The 17,754-nt window shown below is 43.0% G+C and overlaps 1 protein-coding gene across 2 annotated transcripts in view; it reads left to right on the plus strand.

Annotated features, from left to right (window-relative positions):
- EGFLAM (EGF like, fibronectin type III and laminin G domains) overlaps positions 1-17,754 on the plus strand; it is a 178,575-nt gene that overhangs the window by 89,764 nt on the left and 71,057 nt on the right. For both annotated transcript variants that reach the window (XM_019464217.2, XM_019464218.2), the window contains exon 7: positions 4,874-5,040. In XM_019464217.2, coding sequence (XP_019319762.2) covers positions 4,874-5,040 — 167 coding nt within the window. The remainder of the gene's footprint in view (positions 1-4,873; positions 5,041-17,754) is intronic.

Raw genomic sequence — 17,754 nt, forward strand, 5'->3', positions numbered from 1 at the left:
AGATCATACAGAGAGCCGATGTTGCTCTTGTCTCCACTTCACCCAAAGATGCTCTATTCCTTTTCAGCTATCAAAACCCAAATACATTTGAAATCTAACTTAAGTTCTTTCTGGTCTCACATACCTACCACAGCATTCCATTTCACTACAACCGACCCACTCAAATATAGCTGAACCTTGAACAACATGGGTTCGCACTGTATAGATAAACTTATACATGGATTCTTTTTTGATAAATACAGTAGAGTGCTGTAAATGTATTTTCCTTATGATTTTCTTAATAACGTTATCTATTCTTTTTATTGTAAAAATACGGTATATAATGCTGGTAACATATGAAATTTGTGTTAATTGACTTTGTGCTAATTTGTGTTCATTTATGCTCTCGTTAAGTTCTACAGTAGGCTGTTAAATTCTGGGGGAGTCAAGAGTTATACATGGCTTTTGGGCAACACAAGGGCATCAGCACCCCTCACCCCTGTGTTATTCAAAGATCAGCTGTATAACACTTGAAACTTGCTATTTTGTACTGGCTTCCTACTGATCCTTAGATATATTATCTCCCCATTAGACTATAAACTCCCTAAGAATGGAATTGTGTTTACAGCTCCGTGGAGCCTCCTAGAATATAGCTTCTGTGATGGATACCCTGTTGATAATCAATCACATGCCAATTGAGTAGCCCGAGGCAGCCACCTGCGGAGTTGATGGTACCAAGAAAAATGATTTTCCACTCAAGACTGACGCTAAAAATAGGCAAGGTGGTCAAAATGCCACAAGAAACGGAATAAGAAAAATAGACCACCCAGTGGTTCTATGACTTTAGATAAATTACTTTTTTTCCGTGTTCCCATGGGTAGGTTGAGAGACTGGACTAGATCAGTGACTCTTAAAGCTTTGGGGGACGTAATTATCTTTGAGAATCTGATAAAAAGCTAAGGACACTGTACTTAGAAAACTGAAATGATCATGCTCACACGTAAAATCTTGCGTGTAATTTCTGAGAGCCTGTAGATATCTGGGCTGGTTGATCTGTAAGATATCTGATAACCAGGCTGGATTCTAACATTGCCAGTGAGTGGTACTGTTTCCACCAAAATGAACCAGTGAGTCTCAATCACTTGAATCAGCTAATTGGGTTTTGAGTAGCCACTGCTGACTGCCCTGTGTCTGCCCCATCAGAACCTTCCCCCTCCCGACCCTCACCGCCCAGACACCTTCCAAAGGCAGTTAATCTCCTGAGATGCAGAATTCCCAACCCCACTCTATCCCACTATTTGGAAAAGTGCTGAAAGTGTCCACCCCGCTGGTGGCTGCCTATTTGTACCTGGGATGGCAGCGTATTCCTAGCTTACTTCCCCCTCATGCCTTTTTGCTGATGGGGAAATTGGCAGGCTAGTGTTGCTATGGGGATTTGACTGGCAACTTTGTAGTCAGAATAGAATAATTTTCTTCAGTGGAGAAAGATAAAGCTATTGTTTGAGGATGATCTAAGACAATGCTTTTGCCCGGTTATCTCTCTCTCAACCTCACCTTTGCACTTTTGTACCTCAAGAGACGCTGAAAACATTTAAATGCAAAACCCATGACAAAATCAGAGGCAAAATGTTAAAGGTTTTGAACTGGTATTCAGTCCGCATGAGCTTTGCTCTCTCACTTGATATCATGGAATTAAATGTTAATGATTTCAGTTTCTTATTCGCTTAAAATATAGCCTTCTTTCTTGCTTTAAATGAACAAATACAGTATAATCTCCTTTTTGCGTGTGGGGGGGGGGCTGTAATTTCCACATGAGGATTGTTTAGATATTTGCAGGCAGTCCTGGGTAAACAGTGGCATGTTCTGAGAGCAATTACATGGCATTTCCTCTATAAATGCCACAGGAAGGCTTAGCAATGGAGAACGGGAGAGTTTTATCTGAAGATCATATCTTTTCTGTCAACTTTTAGGTATCGCTGGTGGCTTTCCCCTGTGACATGATTTTGTTCTAATTTAAGTTTGTAAATGTGTTTCCGTCCACTCACTAAGATTTTCTCTTTGGTGACAAAATTAGTTTACACAAGAAGTCCATCTTTAGGGAAAGGATACCAAGAAAGAGACATGACAGAGAAAGACAAATATCATATGACTGCACTCGTATGAGGACTTTAATACACAGAACAGATGAACATAAGGGAAGGGAAGCAAAAATAATATAAAACCAGGGAGGGGGACAAAACATAAGAGACTCTTAAATATGGAGAACAAACAGGGTTGCTGGAGGGGTTGTGGGAGGGGGGATGGGCTACATGGGTAAGGGGCATTAAGGAATCTACTCCTGAAATCATTGTTGCACTATATGCTAACATAATTGGATGTAAATTAAAAAATAGATAATTAAAAAAAAAGAAAAAGAAAGAGACATGAGCCCTGATTTTCTACAGTGAGCATGCCCTGTGACCGCTGCTTCTCCAAACAGATGAATTCTAATGAGACACAGGCCCCACAGACTACTTGCCTGCACGGTGAGCTTGAGGAAGCATCTTCTACTGGGCTTAAGGACTCCGTTTGGCTTTTAATTCCTGCCAGTGAGAAACTAAGCAAGCTCACATTCAAGACAGCCATGTATCCTCCGGGCATCTTCTTTCTGCAAAATAAGTCTCTGTTTCCTTGCCTGAGAAGTTGTTCATAAAGGCTAAACATCAATCTTTTTTGCTTTCTGTTATCCTCTAAATATCTGGGAGCAGAGGTATTTAACACTCGAACAACTGAGAAGTGGTCAGGAAGTAAAGGATGGAGAACAGCCTCTCAGCCATGATCACCCCAAGTTTGTGTCCAGTGTCAAAGATCTTCTTAATCCAACCCTTCCTCATCAACCCAACTTGGCCTCACCATTTATCAGCTCTGTGAACTTGGGCAAGTTACTCAATCATTTAATGGCTCTGTTTCCTCTATAAAAATGAGGGGAGAAGGGTGTTTAATGTAATATCTCCTGCATAGATACTATGATACTACATAGATACTATGTACTATGAAGTACATAGGTACTTCACAAGCACTTGATAGACTAATTATTATTAATTAACTAATAACACAAAGCATCCAGCTAATTAGGCCTTCACACCATCCCCCTCCACGCATGATCATTCCCAAGTTTCATCTTGTGGTTCATATTACCTGGGATGCTCTCCTTTCCCCCTCCAACTGGGAAGCCAGACAGAACAGCGTTGTCCAGTAGAAATACAATGCAGGGGCGCCTGGGTGGCGCAGTCGGTTAAGCGTCCGACTTCAGCCAGGTCACGATCTCGCGGTCCGTGAGTTCGAGCCCCGCGTCGGGCTCTGGGCTGATGGCTCGGAGCCTGGAGCCTGTTTCCAATTCTCTGTCTCCCTCTCTCTCTGCCCCTCCCCCGTTCATGCTCTGTCTCTCTCTGTCCCAAAAATAAATTAAAAACGTTGAAAAAAAAAAATTAAAAAAAAAATACAATGCAAACCCTGGGTGAAATTTGAAGTTTTTTTTTTCTTAAAAAAATGTTTTTAATGTTTATTTAATTTTGAGAAAGAGACAGGGTGCAACTGGGGAGGGGCAGAGAGAGAGGGAGATACAGAATCTGAAACAGGCTCCAGGCTCTGAGCTGTCAGCATAGAGCCCAACGTGGAACTCAAACTCATGAACTGCGAGATCATGACCTGAGCTGAAGTTGAACACTCAACTGACTGCACCACCCAGGCACCCCAGAAATTTGAAGTTTTCTAATTGTGGAATTAAAAAGGCAATAAGAAACAAATAAAATTAATTTTAATAACATACATTTTAATCCACTGAATCCAAAATATTATCATCTCAACATATGATCGAGATATTTTACATTTCTTTTTTTTTGTCCTTTAAAACCCAATGTACATTTTACACTTGCGGCACATCTCAGTTCAGATTAACCATATTTCAAGTGCTGACTAGCCACATGGGCTAGTGCTATCGCATCAGAACACACAGGTTTAGAGGAGTAAGCAGTGACACAGGGTTATCTACTGGCTCTGTGATGTGGATAAGTTCCTTAAATAATGGCCAAAAAATGCTGAGTGTTTACCATGTGATGCCAGGCAGTATGCTGAGGATATAGCTCTCATTTAATCTTTATGATAGTCCTCTTAGATAAGTACTTTTATTATACCCATTGTACAGATGAGAAAATAGAGACTTAGAGAAGTTAAATAGTAGCTAGTAAGTAGTAGAGGCAGGATTTGAGCAGCTATGAGCAACCCCAGATTTGTACCCTTACCCTCTGCGTATTGCCTCCCAGGTGGGAGCTCTGAGGGCCCACATTCTCTAGAGGGTTCTTAGCAGAACCTGTGAGAAGTCAGCGAGTTGGCACAGTTGTACAATTTTGTTAAGAGCAAGAATGGCCACGAACACAATCTAAGTGGGTTTTCCCATGGTCGTTCATGCAGTTAGTCACCCTATAAAACTTAACATTTGTTTACTTTGTGAACAGATTGTGAATAGACAGAATCTGTGCTCTCCTGACCTCTGGGAATGGCGGCTGTTTGGGGAGGGTTTGTTTGTGAAACATCTGGAAGGCACAGTCCTGGAAAATGAACTCCTCTGTGGGGGTCTTTTCACCATGGTCAAGCTCATGCCGAGGAAAAGCAGATGATCTTGAAACAGGGTTTAAAACTGGCCCTAAAAATGATCTACTTGCTTTTATTGGCAGGGACTTAAAAATTGTGACCTATGATTTAAAATCAAGATGACTTTTAGATAGGAAATGTTAACTCATTTTTATAAGTATTGCTTCTAGAGTCCGAATGCTGAGTTTACATAGCCAGCCTCCCTTCCCTTTGCTCTTCCTGAATTACTGCTTCTTGTTTTGTTTTGTTTTTTTAATCAATAAAGACCAGATTTTGACAAGAGTTGGACCTTAATCCAAGAGCGGATCCAGATGGACTCCATGGTTATCAAGGGCCTTGATCCAGATACCAACTATCAGTTTGCCGTGAGGGCCATGAATCCCCACGGCCCCAGCCCTCGCAGCCAGCCCAGCGACACCATCAGGACCTTCCGTGAGTACCAGGGCCCGTCTGAAGGACAGACATAGCTGCATTGCTGAGGTTGCCTTGCGAGGACCCATCTGACTGGGGTCTCTTAGTGCCCTGCAGGAGGACACCCTGGGATGAGGTTATCCCTAGCTTTTCCTGCTGTTTTCCCAGCACTTTGGAAGTTCGAGGCTCTCAACAGGGACAACAGGCTGTTTCTATGTACGGGAGGTCAGCGGAAAGTTTATTTTTACATATGATCCTTGGGGAGTTTGAGGTCAGTTTTCTTTCGCAATCACAGAACAAATCACATACCAAGATGATGCGCAGCCGTCCCCCAGCTCTGCCCTTTTCATCTTTTGAGAAAATGGGTTCATCTTAGGGTCAGAGGAGAAAAGATAATGCTCCCAGACTCTTCAGGATTTGTGTTCACCTGCATAACCGAGGACACTCAAGTAAAATCAGTCCCTCTGAATGATGGTCAGGGAGAATTAAAGTCATTGTCAGGTGGACGTGTAGCTGGGGCTCTAACCAATGGCAGAAGTTCCTGTTTGTCATAGTGGCTCGCTGGAAGGCCGGGGAAAGCTTGGGCCACTGTCTGTCAAATCACCTGAGGACTTTGTGAAAAGTCAGATTCTGATTGTGGTCCAGGGTTTAAGATGTTCCTGCATGATTCAAGCAAGAGCCACACTTTGATTACTTATACCACCTGCCGAAGCTGGCTTAGGAATCCTTGTGTTTTGGAAATGAGGGGCACATTTATGTAAACTTAGAACACTGTGTAGTGGGGAGATCTCAGAATTGAAATATTGGCACTTTTTGTTTGAAAGCTCTGTCATCTTTTCAGTTTTAACAATAAATTCCTCCAGGTTTCTGTGTCTGAAGATCTCTGCTACTCCTGGGTCCTCTTTACCCAGGAGAGGAGCTCTCAGAAAAGAAGCCTACCTAACACCATCAGTTGCCTTTCTATTGGCTAACACAGAGCCCTACTTATATTGTTAGTCGATCTGAATAAACGCCTTCCCTGTCCTCACACAACATCCACATGGCTGACTTCCAAGGCCATGGCTGTTTCCAGATTCACTACATTCCACAAGTCCTAGGAATTTTGGCTTATCTGAAAAAAAACCCTTACCCTGACCTTGAATTTCAGGGCTCCTTCCTTCAGATTGAATTGTTGGGGGCTATTGGGCTATGGTGAGGCCACCCCACATAACCCCTATATACCCACACACCCAAATACACACACATACACACACACCCCCACACACACATATACATACACAGGCCTATGATACACACATGCACACACACACACACACACACACACAGAGTAACTATGATCGCTCAACAATTGTTTCATTGTTCTTCTTCAGAATTTAGAAGCTAACACTCCCCAGTCATATGACAAGCAAGGAACCTCCTTCTTTCTAGAAGAAATGTTAACAATTCTATTTCAAATAGACAGAGGGTCTCCTTCCACTCTTGCTGCATGAGATCCATGCTACAATCTTTAGTTAAGCTGTGTGGTGCATGGCAAGAACTGGGGCAGCCGTGGCTGGGGCAGGCCCCGGGATCTGACTATTGTGAAATACGCAGTTCGTCTTTTTGTTTTATAGACTGAGCAGGTGCGCTGTGTGGTTGTACCCCGCCCCCACTCGCTTCCTCAACGCCCAGCTCCTCTGTTCCTGTTTCCTGAGCCAACCCATGCTCACTTCTTTCCCTCCAGGCCTGCTAGTCTCCTTCTCCACAGAGACTGGGAAATAAAGGCCAAGATGTAGCCACTTGTGCTGGTCCTGGCCGTGGGAATCACCAGAGGGGACAGAAGTTGGGGCATCTTGTAAACTTTGTTTTTTTTTTAAACTGCAACACTGATCTGGTCTTGCAGTTTCTGATAATTACTTCCCCATTTGTGAATTAAGCGGGATAAGGTGTGTGAAATTGCCTCAGAGACACGTGACATTTGGTTACACTTGGTCCCCAGTGTGAAGTAAGACCGTATCATGGTAAAGTAATTGCGTGTAGGGGAGAAGGCTGGTTCAGTGAAAACTCTCAATTTTGAAATATTCTTAAATAAATAAAATTTAACTCTTTCTTACATATATATAGTTATTCAACTCAGGAAAATAGCAATAGAATTGATTGGATGGTTGGTTTCATGAACATAAGAATGTGCCGTGTTTGGTATTTCAGTTGGGAGTTGTTTTCTCATGTTTGCTTCAAATATTTTTAGGAAACCCTGTGTTCTGCCACATTCACACTTCTTACGTTGCTATTAGTTTAGATTATTAGTTTCCCAAGCCCATTTTTCCATATATGAAATTACCTAATCGCCAAGTAGCACTTATCTGAATTATAATAAATTCTCAATCTCAGATCTTCCGCTGCGAAAACCATGTCTGTGCCAGGCCCTACACGAGGCATGTTACCTAGGCAACTCCATGCCAGTTCTCACAGAAACCCTGGGACGGAGGAATGACATCCCTTTGAATAGGTTTTTAAAAATCGAGTCTTTGAAAGGTGACCGATTTTGCCAAGAATCCTATTTGTAAAGGCAGGATTTGAACTCAAGCTTAGCTGATGGCAAAATTACTTCCCTGAGCGAGATCCAGAAGGAAGGAGGTTCTTATCCTTCGAATGCAAAGTAGCACGAGAGTGGCAGGGTCAGCGTCAGTGGTTAGATAAAGAACGGTTAGATAAAGGAATAGTCCTGCTGGTATCTATGGACTAAGAAAGTTTGCCAGCACAGAACGAACCTATAGATTTTTTTTTTTCTTTTAAAAGTTGTGAGGTATACTGTACATTACAAAAATGGGAATAAAACATACACGCAGACCTGAAATTCAACTGGTCCTCATCGGCATTTACAGCCCGCAGCCTTCTGATTGGTTAGACGGGAGGCAAGCCAGTTGTTAAACGTTTTGAAGGCTGCCCTGAGGGGGTCTGTGAGATCTGTATTTGTGCCTGTTGGGTGTTCCCCAGTCCTCTTCGTTCCTCCTCCTCTTCTTTACCTCAAGGTCCATCCCATATGGATGTTCTCTTGGTGTCCTACCTTCTTTGCTTCCCGAATGGTGAACTACAGAACAGAATGCTCACGCTGACTACCAGAGTGCAGAGTGCCCAATGGGGATCCTTAGATCCCACCCTGGACGCCACCACAGTCTGGGCCCCTCTGTTGCTTAATGGAGACCTACACATACCTCATTTCGTAAGGACGGCTAACACCTCAGCTCTACTGACAAAGCATTGGCTTCCCCTGAACCTATTAATGCCAGACCGTATTAGCAGCTTAACTGCTTAAGGGGACAATGGGTAGATCTCAGGTGCTAGTGTGTGTCCTTAATGAAAGCCAGGGCCCAGTATTTCCCTGACTTCCACCGGCATGAGGAAGAGCGAGGGTTTGATGGCTTCCCTGGAGTGTCGCCAGCCAGCTGTGCCCAGCTTCCACATCTTACCTCAGCTCCACCAAGTTACAAGTACAACGGGAAGAAAATACTAAGGTGTTTCAGCACCCAGGTCCTCTGACCAGAAACAGAATCATTTCAGTGACCTTGAGTAACAAGGTTACTACCCTATATTTATCTCCATCCTCTCACTGGTGACTTTCCATACGTATCAGGGCCTATACTGTTCCCCTTAGGAAATACAAAGACCAAGGTCACGGTCTGCCACTCCCTAAAGTTTATTTCTTCAAGAAAGAAATGCCAACATTATAATTTGCCTTATTGTTCCACGGCATTCTTTTTCTCCTGTGATTGATCTTATAAATTAGCCAGTCAGAAAAGGGGGCTCTTCGGAACCTCGAGGACACAGGTACATACGTGTGGGCTTTGTGAACGTGCGTTTACCCCATCTGGTGGTCACTTACTTGCTGGGATCCAAGCTTAGCTTGGTTGAGAAGGATAGAAGGAGTCAAAGAGGGCACGAACTGGAAACAATAGACGTGGTAGAACAAAAAAGCCAATTTTATTTTTCTTTTTCCCAAAGACAAATGAAAAAATAACTCACATGTTTGACCAACTCTAGGGTTATATAAATTTCCCTGGGAATGGAACTTGGTCCTACCACCCTGAACCATTTAATTTCTCATGGTCTTTCTTCACTATTTAAGCAGAGAAAGAACCAATAAATTCTTCACTGAAGTAGAATTGGTATAGTCACAGCAGTCCCAACGGAAGGTGCTGTTTTGTTCCTCACCAAAGTCATTTTGCTCTTTCCTGCCTCAGGGCTTTTGCACCCCCTGTTTCCTCTGCCTGGGACTCTCTTTTCCAGATCTTTCCATGACCAGTGCCGGCACTCCCGTAGCTCGGATGTCACTTCCTCAGACAGGGTTCATTGACCTTCACACTCAGCTACCTCAGCCCCATTCCTGCTTTAATTTCTCCGGAGTGTTTCACTGCCTGAAACTATTTTATTATCTGTATCTCTCCTCCAGGATAAGCTTTCTTGCTCAGGGCTGTGTTCCCAGCACCCTGTACAAAGTCGGTGCTCAATAAATATTTATTGAGTACGTGAATGACTGAATGTGACTTAAGACAAGAGCCCATGGGATGAAATCAGTCCATGTGGTTCACAGGAAAAGTCCAACTCCAGAACTGCACAAAAAAAAGAAAAGAAGAGTAAAAGAGGGAGGGGGGAAGAAGGAGGGAAGAAAGAAAGCAGAACTTGGGGGTTTAAGTTTAAATTGAAGGCAATAAGGATGGAGAAGAGGCCTTTGAGAGAGATTCCAGTGATCCAAAGAGCCAGTTTTCTAAAGGGGATGAGGAAGGAAGAGACATTTTCTTTTCTTTTCTTTTTAAATGTCTATTTTTTTGAGAGAGAGACAGAGAGAGACAGAATGTGAGTAGGGGAGGGGGAGAGAGAGAGGGAGACACAGAACCTGAAGCAGGCTCCAGGCTCCAGAGCCCGACGTGGGGCTTGAACTCATGAACTGTGAGATCATGACCTGAGCCGAAGTCAGATGCTTAACCGACTGAGCCACGCAGGCACCCCAGGGAGAGACATTTTCTAAGCAAGCCTGTGTTCACTCCTATGTTCTTCCTTGATCGTTAGAATAAGCTTTAACATTTCCATGCAAAATTCGCGTACATTTTTCCCTTGGTTCTAGTAAATCTAATTATGGTCTTAGATCTTCAGAGATTGCATAGGAAGATGTGAGGAGTTCAGTCTGGCTTTGGTTTTCACCAGACTCTTCCCCCACAGTCCATTGTCTTCAGCAGTTGGAAAAACACTCTCTTCTACTGAGCTGAGACAACACACCCTGGCCCAAATCAACAAAATTCCTACAGTAGACCTGATTTCATAATGTTCCCTCTATCCCCACCCCCACCCCCACTTTTCTGCTCTCTACCTTCCTGCTTACTCAGGCATCGCAGCTGCTGTTGGTTGTGTATCTGTTTATACCTTTATCACGTGAATGTCCGGGAGTGAATCTGCTTTTGCTCAGTTTTGCTCTGAGATTTGGGCCCTTGTCTTTTTTTTTTTTTTTTTTTTTTAAATGTTTATTTTTGACAGAGGGAGACAGAGTGCCAGCAGAGGAGGGGCAGAAAGAGAGGGAGACAGAGAATCTGAAGGAGGCTCCAGGCTCTGAGCTGTCAGCACAGAGCCAGACACGGGGCTCGAACTCATGGACTGTGAAATCACGACCTGAGCTGAAGTCAGACGCTTAACTGACTGAACCACCCAGGTGCCCTGGGTCCTTGTCGTTAATTGCCTGATTGTCTCCCCAGAGACCTGTTTAGCAAGCTAGGGTTCCTTGGTACATGTTGTCACATACCTAGACACAGAATAGATTTCCTTTATCCCCAGTCACTAGCAAGGGCTCCTATTTGGTAGCAATGCCTTGAATTAGGAAAGCGAGCGGGACAGAATGTAGTGGCATGCTCTAGGGATGGGTAAGAAACAGGAAGGGACTGGAAGCAGTTTCTCCCCAAATCTCCATGACATATGTACAGCTCACTGCCTGTTTTGGTCAGTTCCTATGAAAAGTCCTCACCAAGCCTTGGAAGTTCCTCACTGCCCCCAAATACTGTACCTTTAGATGGAGGAGAATCTGTCAGGCATGCCTGGGTCTGAGTAGAGAACCATTCTTTTATTACCCTGCTATGAGAACTCCAGAAAGTCACTTCATCTCTCTGGGCCTCAGTGTCCTCATCTTTAAAATGGGTATAATAATGTCTGAGGTAGGTAAAATTTTTTATTTTTCAAGGTTATTTTGAGGAAACACCTGTGAAACAGAGATTATGACATCTGCTCACTTTTTGAGACAAAGGGGATGTTGATATGTGTTTCCTCCATGCATAATTTCTGAAGGATGGTGTAACTGACCAGGTGATCGCTAACCTGTCAATTGATTTTCCTTTACGACTCTGTGCCCTGAGTTCTGCTCCTGGGACCTGAGGGCATTAGAATCTCGGAATTCAGAAACAAGGGGTCAGGGACAAAAACTGTCTTGACCGAAGTGGAAGAATAGAAGAGACTGCCAGAGTTAGGTCAAGTAGAATCATTAAGATGGGTTGGGTTGGTTGATTGGTTTTAAAAGGCTGCGGATTTAAAAGACATCCAATAATTAAAACTATAAGGAACATTGCATTTCTGGTTTAAGAGGAGTGTTTATAGGAACATGCAAGATACCTGGGTTTCTGTTTACTGATGTGCCCCCCCCCCCCCCGCCACGGCAAAAATGGCTCCATCTTGAGCTTAGACATTTATTTCCTCAGTATAAAAACAGGCAGCTCGGGGCACCTGGATGGCTCAGTTGGTGAAGCATTCAACTCCCACTCAGGTTATGATCTCAAGGTTCCTGAGTTCAAGCCCCGCGTTGGGCTCTGTGCTGACAGCTCAGAGCCTGGAGCCTGCTTCAGATTCTGTCTCCCTCTCTCTCTCTGCCCCTCCCCGGCTTTCTCTCTCTCTCTCTCTCTTTCTCAAAAATAAGTAAACATTAAAAAAAATTCTTTTAAATAATGGCAAGCAATTGGACTAGATTTGGCCAGTGGGACATAAGCAGCTGACCTCTGTGGTATATTTCTGGGGTTCCCCCTCAAATTTTAAGGGATTGTCCTGAAAATTTGGGGAATTTTCCCTGTAGCAATTTTGTCAAACTTGGAAGGAATCATTTGGTGCATGCTGATGACATTGTCTCCTTGAGGCAAATCCCTGCAATTTAATGTTCACATGAAAAGTCTGAAACAAATAAGAGCCCCCCAAAAAGCCTGCAACCTCGGTGGCAGGTTTGTGCTGCTCTCCAGGGAGAAAGAGAAAGCTGTTCTGCTGGGCATTCCTCCCTGAGCTTGGGTTAGGCTTGTAAATTCGTGAGCTTCGTGGATTTGTAAATCTTTAGAATGTAAGACCGAAAAGGGAGCAGGAGAAAGAACAAATCATTGGTTTCCCCCATAGCCTAGATAAAAATGCATTTTAAGTGTGAGGTTTGTGCATAAACATAACTTCAGACATGATTGTACATTCAGGTGCCCTCTGCAGTAATCGCTCTATTGATTTGCTAATGCCTCGATGCATGTAAATCTGAGTAGCGCTCATTTGCACAGCTTTATTGGTTCTAAAGGGAATGATTCACTTTGCTGTTTAAATACCTGCTACCTATTAATTGTTCTTCTGAGGCCTTGGTACATCTTACATTACCATACATTTACTTATAATCACTATGCAGGTATTTTACCCCCTCTGCCTAGCTAAGGAAGAAAGACTAAAATAAAGGATAAGAAAATATAATTTTCCCAAGAAAAGGCACTTATGGTGCTCTAGTTTCTTTCTTTTTTCTTTTTTTTTTTTTAACGTTTATTTATTATTGAGAGACAGAGAATGAGCATGGGAGGGGCACAGAGAGGGGGAGACACAGAATCCGAAGCAGGCTCTGGGTTCTGAGCTGGCAGCACAGAGCCCGATGCGGGGCTCAAACCCACATACTGTGAGATCATGACCTGGGCGGAAGTCAGATGCTTAACCCACTGAGCCACCCAGCGCCCCTCATGGTGCTCGGGTTTCAGCTGTAGCATGTGTTCATTGGCTCAGCTGCTATTTAGTGACCACACCCGAGCAACCATATGCTGTTTATGGTACTCTCGCCTCAATGAATTGTGAAACATTAATAGATTGAAGCCCGACGCGAGTGTTATTCCCTAGTTTTCCTTTTGTTTCCTTCTATTTCCTTATCACTCGCTTTGTTCTTTCTTGTATATTCATTATTTCATAGTTAATCTTTTCTATTCTGTCCTTGGGAACACTTCTTGCTTTGACACAGTTCTCCACTGGGATTGTCTCTTAGCATCTAAATCCCTGAATCACTCAGGTTCTTTGATGACAGAGTAGGACCACAGTAGTGGTTTAGCACAGAGAGGGGGCACCTGAAATCAGCTTGATGCAGTGACAGACGTGTGGGCGGTGACAGTGCATGCTGGCTGAGTCTGGCAGATCTCTACTGATGATACAACCAAACGTGAAACAAATAATGTGCAAGTAAGAAACAACCACGGGAGAAAAGATGACTTCTCTAATGATCTTGGGTGTCACCAGGCTCTAGAAGGAAACGGGGGCACATACTGTTGCTTCATGTGAAATGAGTTTAGTGAGGGAATTTTTTTTGCAAAAGTTTGGGCAGATGTAAGGAAACCAAAAGGATGCAATTACCAGCATCTGGAGACAGACGGGGAGAGCCATCAGGCAAGAGCTGTGACCTTCAGACATGTATCCTGTGACAACCTAGTGGAAAGGAAGTTGGGGAACAAAGATGCTGACTCCTTTCCTCCCTCTGTCCACTTTCCTGCTGATGCTCCAGATGGTCAGATCCCAGCTGGAAGCCTCACAGGTCAGCCTCCCAGGGCCCAGGGCAGAGGCGAGAGGAGCAGAGATACATGCTGGAAGACTGGGGAACAGAGGGAAGGAATCCACTGAAAAAAGTCATAGTATAATCTCATATAATAAGAGATTGGTGCCTTTTACATGGATTCCAAAAATATGGACTGTGTTTTGGTCTTTCTCTTATTGATTGAGAACATGAATCTTACCTCATTCATCTTTGCCTTTTTAGCATTTTGCCTGGAACAAAGGAGGTAGTCAGGTCTCACAGCCAAACTTTTGTCCACTGCAAATTTATAAACTCAGAGTGGGCAAGGACAGTGTCCTCGTTTTGCACCAGAGACAACTGCAGCTCAGAATGACTCAACAGTCTTCTCAAGGTCACTTAGTTGCAGATCCTGGATAAGAGCACAGTTTGGTGACAACCTTGTTTTCCATTTGATTCCTAAAGTTTGTGGGATCTCTTTTTCCTAAAGAATCAGTGCCCCCAATTTATTTTACAATATACCCATTTACTCTTTCAAACAAATATTCAGTGCCCACGGTGGCCAGGCACTGTTTCAGATGCTGGAGATTGAGCAGCAAACAAAACAGACAAAAAGAATCCCTGACCTTGCAGAGCTTACATTCTAATCAAGGCAGACAGACAGTAAACAGATCACTTAAAACATGTAGATAGTAGGTCAGATGCGGGGATAAGGGCTATGGTGAAATACAGAACAGAGAAGGGGATAGGCAGTATGAGAAAGCCTCCCGAGAAGGTGACATTTGAGTAAGAAGGCTGAGGTGAACTTTCTGGATATATGTACCTCGACCAATAGATCTATCGATCTATCTATCTATCTAATCTAATTGGTCCATTCATCCACCTGGGGGAAGAATGCTCCAGCCACATTCAGAAGTCCCAATGCAGGAGCACCCTGGGGTGTTCAGGGAAGAACAAGGAGGTTGTGTGGCTGGGTTGGGGGTATTTGGAGGAGGAGCCTAGAAAGAGATGAGGTAAGAAGGAGTAGGAAGTGATGGTAAAGGTTGACTAGGACCTTGGAGGCCATTGGAAGTCATTGGATTTTGCTTTTTCTGGGACAGAAATGGGAAGACTGGGAGTTCCCCTTTTAGTTAGGTTTCAATGAAGCCACTCTTACCGGTGTGTGAAAGGACCGAAGAGGGGCCAGAGTAAGTGAAGCGAGACCAGTCAAGACAACCGTTGCAATAATTCTGAAGCAGTAATAGCTCTTTTTGTTGTCTTTAAATAGAAAAAAGTAATCCATACTTATTATTATAAAAACATTGAAATAACATTAAATATGGGAAAAAATGAAAATTATATCTAATCTCAGTATCCGGGCATAGCAACTATTAACATATTGGTATATAATCTTCCAGGGTTTTTTTTAAATCCAGTACTGAGATCTTCATACATAAAATTTTTCTGTGTAACAAAATGCTATACACATCTTTAAATATCAACAAATGTAAATCTACATCAAGTTTAATAACCATAGTGTATTCCATTGTAAAGCTCTACTACATTTATTTAATTCTTTATTGACGGACATTTAGATTGTTTCACTACAATATACAATATCCTGATTATGCTCTTACTTAACTTTCAGCTTGTCTACATTTCTGTTTCCCCCTTTGACTTTGCTGTAAAGCACAGTGGGTCAGGACTGTTATCCCTTCCTTATATTTGTTGATGGATTGACTCATGTTGCAGCCAATTGGTAATATGGATGACATTTGAAACCTCAGACTCTCACCTGCTTTTTCTGACTAATAGTGAATATTTTGATAGATAGTAAAGCGCATTGTTCATACACACTTTTAAGACAAAACTATTTTTCAAAAGAAAAGAATCATTTGCCTTAAAGCTCAGGTCTCATATTGGAATTTTTGTCTCCAGCTCCTTAACTCCACTTGAATGGTGAGCTACAGATCTGCCAGAGATCATGGAACGGTAGTGTCTACCATATTTAAAACTGTAAATGTATGTCTGTTCTGGCCCAGTGGAATGTTGCTCCCTGGTCCTAGTCATGTGGTCATAAAGGAATTTCAAAGGCCACGCATCCAAAGGATCACAACCACTGGGGAATGACCAACGACTCCTAAGGAGGTAGTAGGAAGACTCACCCAGCAGATGGTGGTAGTTCACAAGTCATCCAGCAGATGGCGATAGTTCACAGACTTTCAGAGCTGGAAGAAGCCTTTAGAATCCGTTTGGTGTCACCCAGAGCGGTTGAGATGAGGGCGACACAGAGAAGTTCCCTTCTGTTGCCCAACGTGATTGACTTCTTCCATGGTTAACTAGTCCCAATCAAAATGGGAGAGGGCAAGTGATTTCAGATTTTAGTATCTGCCGTCAAAAGAAAAGTTTGCGAGCAGAAACTGAAGCAGGAATAGAGATCCGAGTCCTTAATAACATCCTGCTTATAATCGATGCTGAGTCCTCATGGTACCAAGAACTGATAGAATGAATTTCTAAAACAAAAGGGAATAAAGGGCTGTTAAATTCAGAATTAGAACGGCTAAAATTACAAAAGTGAGAGATAAGAAAAGCTATAAACAACTTGAAGTCAGGCCTTTTTGGATTATGGTTTTGTTTTTTGCTTCATACATCGCTACTGCTAATTTTCTATGTGAATCTGGAAAATGTTTTGAGGATGCTGGAGGAAGTAAAGAATTTAGTTTCTGAATATACAGTGCTTATTTCACTTATTTATACATTCTTTTGCCAATCCATTTTTTAAAGTATGCATTTAATGCCTATAATATACCAGGCAAATTCTGGATGTTGATGTCTAGCAGTCAACAAAGTAGATGATCCCTGCCCTCATTGAGCTTATATGTGGGAGAGTCAGTCTCAGAAAGTAAGTAGATAATAAAATAAATATTTATTATATGACATAAATAATATGTCTTTTTAAAAAATGTTTATTTAGTTTTGAAAAAGATAGTGTGAGAGCAGGGCAGGGGCAGAGAGAGAGGGAGACAGAGAATCCCAAGCAGGCTCTGCACTGTCAGCACAGAGCTGGATGTGGGGCTCAAATCCATGAATTGTGAGATCATGACCTGGGCTAACATCAAGAGTCAGACGCTCAACCAACTGAGCCACCCAGGTGCTCCAGTGATACGTCTTTAATGATGAGTGTTAAGAGGAAAAGAGAAAGAGTAAGAGGGCATAGAGGATAGTGGGAACTGCTATTTGGAATGAGCTATCAAAATAAAGATTTGAGCAGAGTCCTTCCATGGAGAGGGAGCAGTAAGTGCAAAGATCCTGGGGTGATGACAGCCTCAGGATACTCCAGGGATAGTAAGGAGGCTCGTGTGGCAGGGACATGATGAGTGAGAAGAATGATAGGAAGTGAGGTCAGAAAGGTAGCCAGAGGCCAGGGGTCAAACATTGTGGGTCCTGGTGAAGACTGGGTTTTATTCTAAGTTAGATGCCAAGCCCTTGAAGTGTTTTGAGCGGCAGAATGATGTGATCTGGCCTACATTTTAAACAGGATCATTGCGGCTATGGTGTGGAAATCAAAAGAAACAAAGGGAGACCAGCAAAGAGGCAATTCTGTAGCTTTAAGGAGAATATACATGAAAAGGAAAGGTAGAGAGCCAAACCAAATCATGGCATTTGGGAACTAGCAGGTAGGTTAAGGACCTAGCCAAACTTCCACAATTTTTTGGTAAGGAACTGAAAAGTCATCAGATTAAGGGACTAATTCCAGGTCCCAGTTAGTGGCCATGAGTGTTAGGTTCATGGGACTTCTGGCAAATGCTCTTTTCATTTCCTACCCATGTCTCTGCTGCAAAGACCCCATTTGCATGCATGGTCAGGCCCTTCCACGTAAGAGCAGAGTCGCTTCTTAATTTCCTGTATCTCCTGCATACTTGTAGCTGCTTTTCAGAGCAAGGGGACCGTTGCTTCCGTGGTCC

Source organism: Panthera pardus, unplaced genomic scaffold (assembly GCF_024362965.1).
Source record: "Panthera pardus isolate Hobbes unplaced genomic scaffold, ASM2436296v1 HiC_scaffold_2, whole genome shotgun sequence".
Classification (NCBI taxonomy): Eukaryota; Metazoa; Chordata; class Mammalia; order Carnivora; family Felidae; genus Panthera; species Panthera pardus.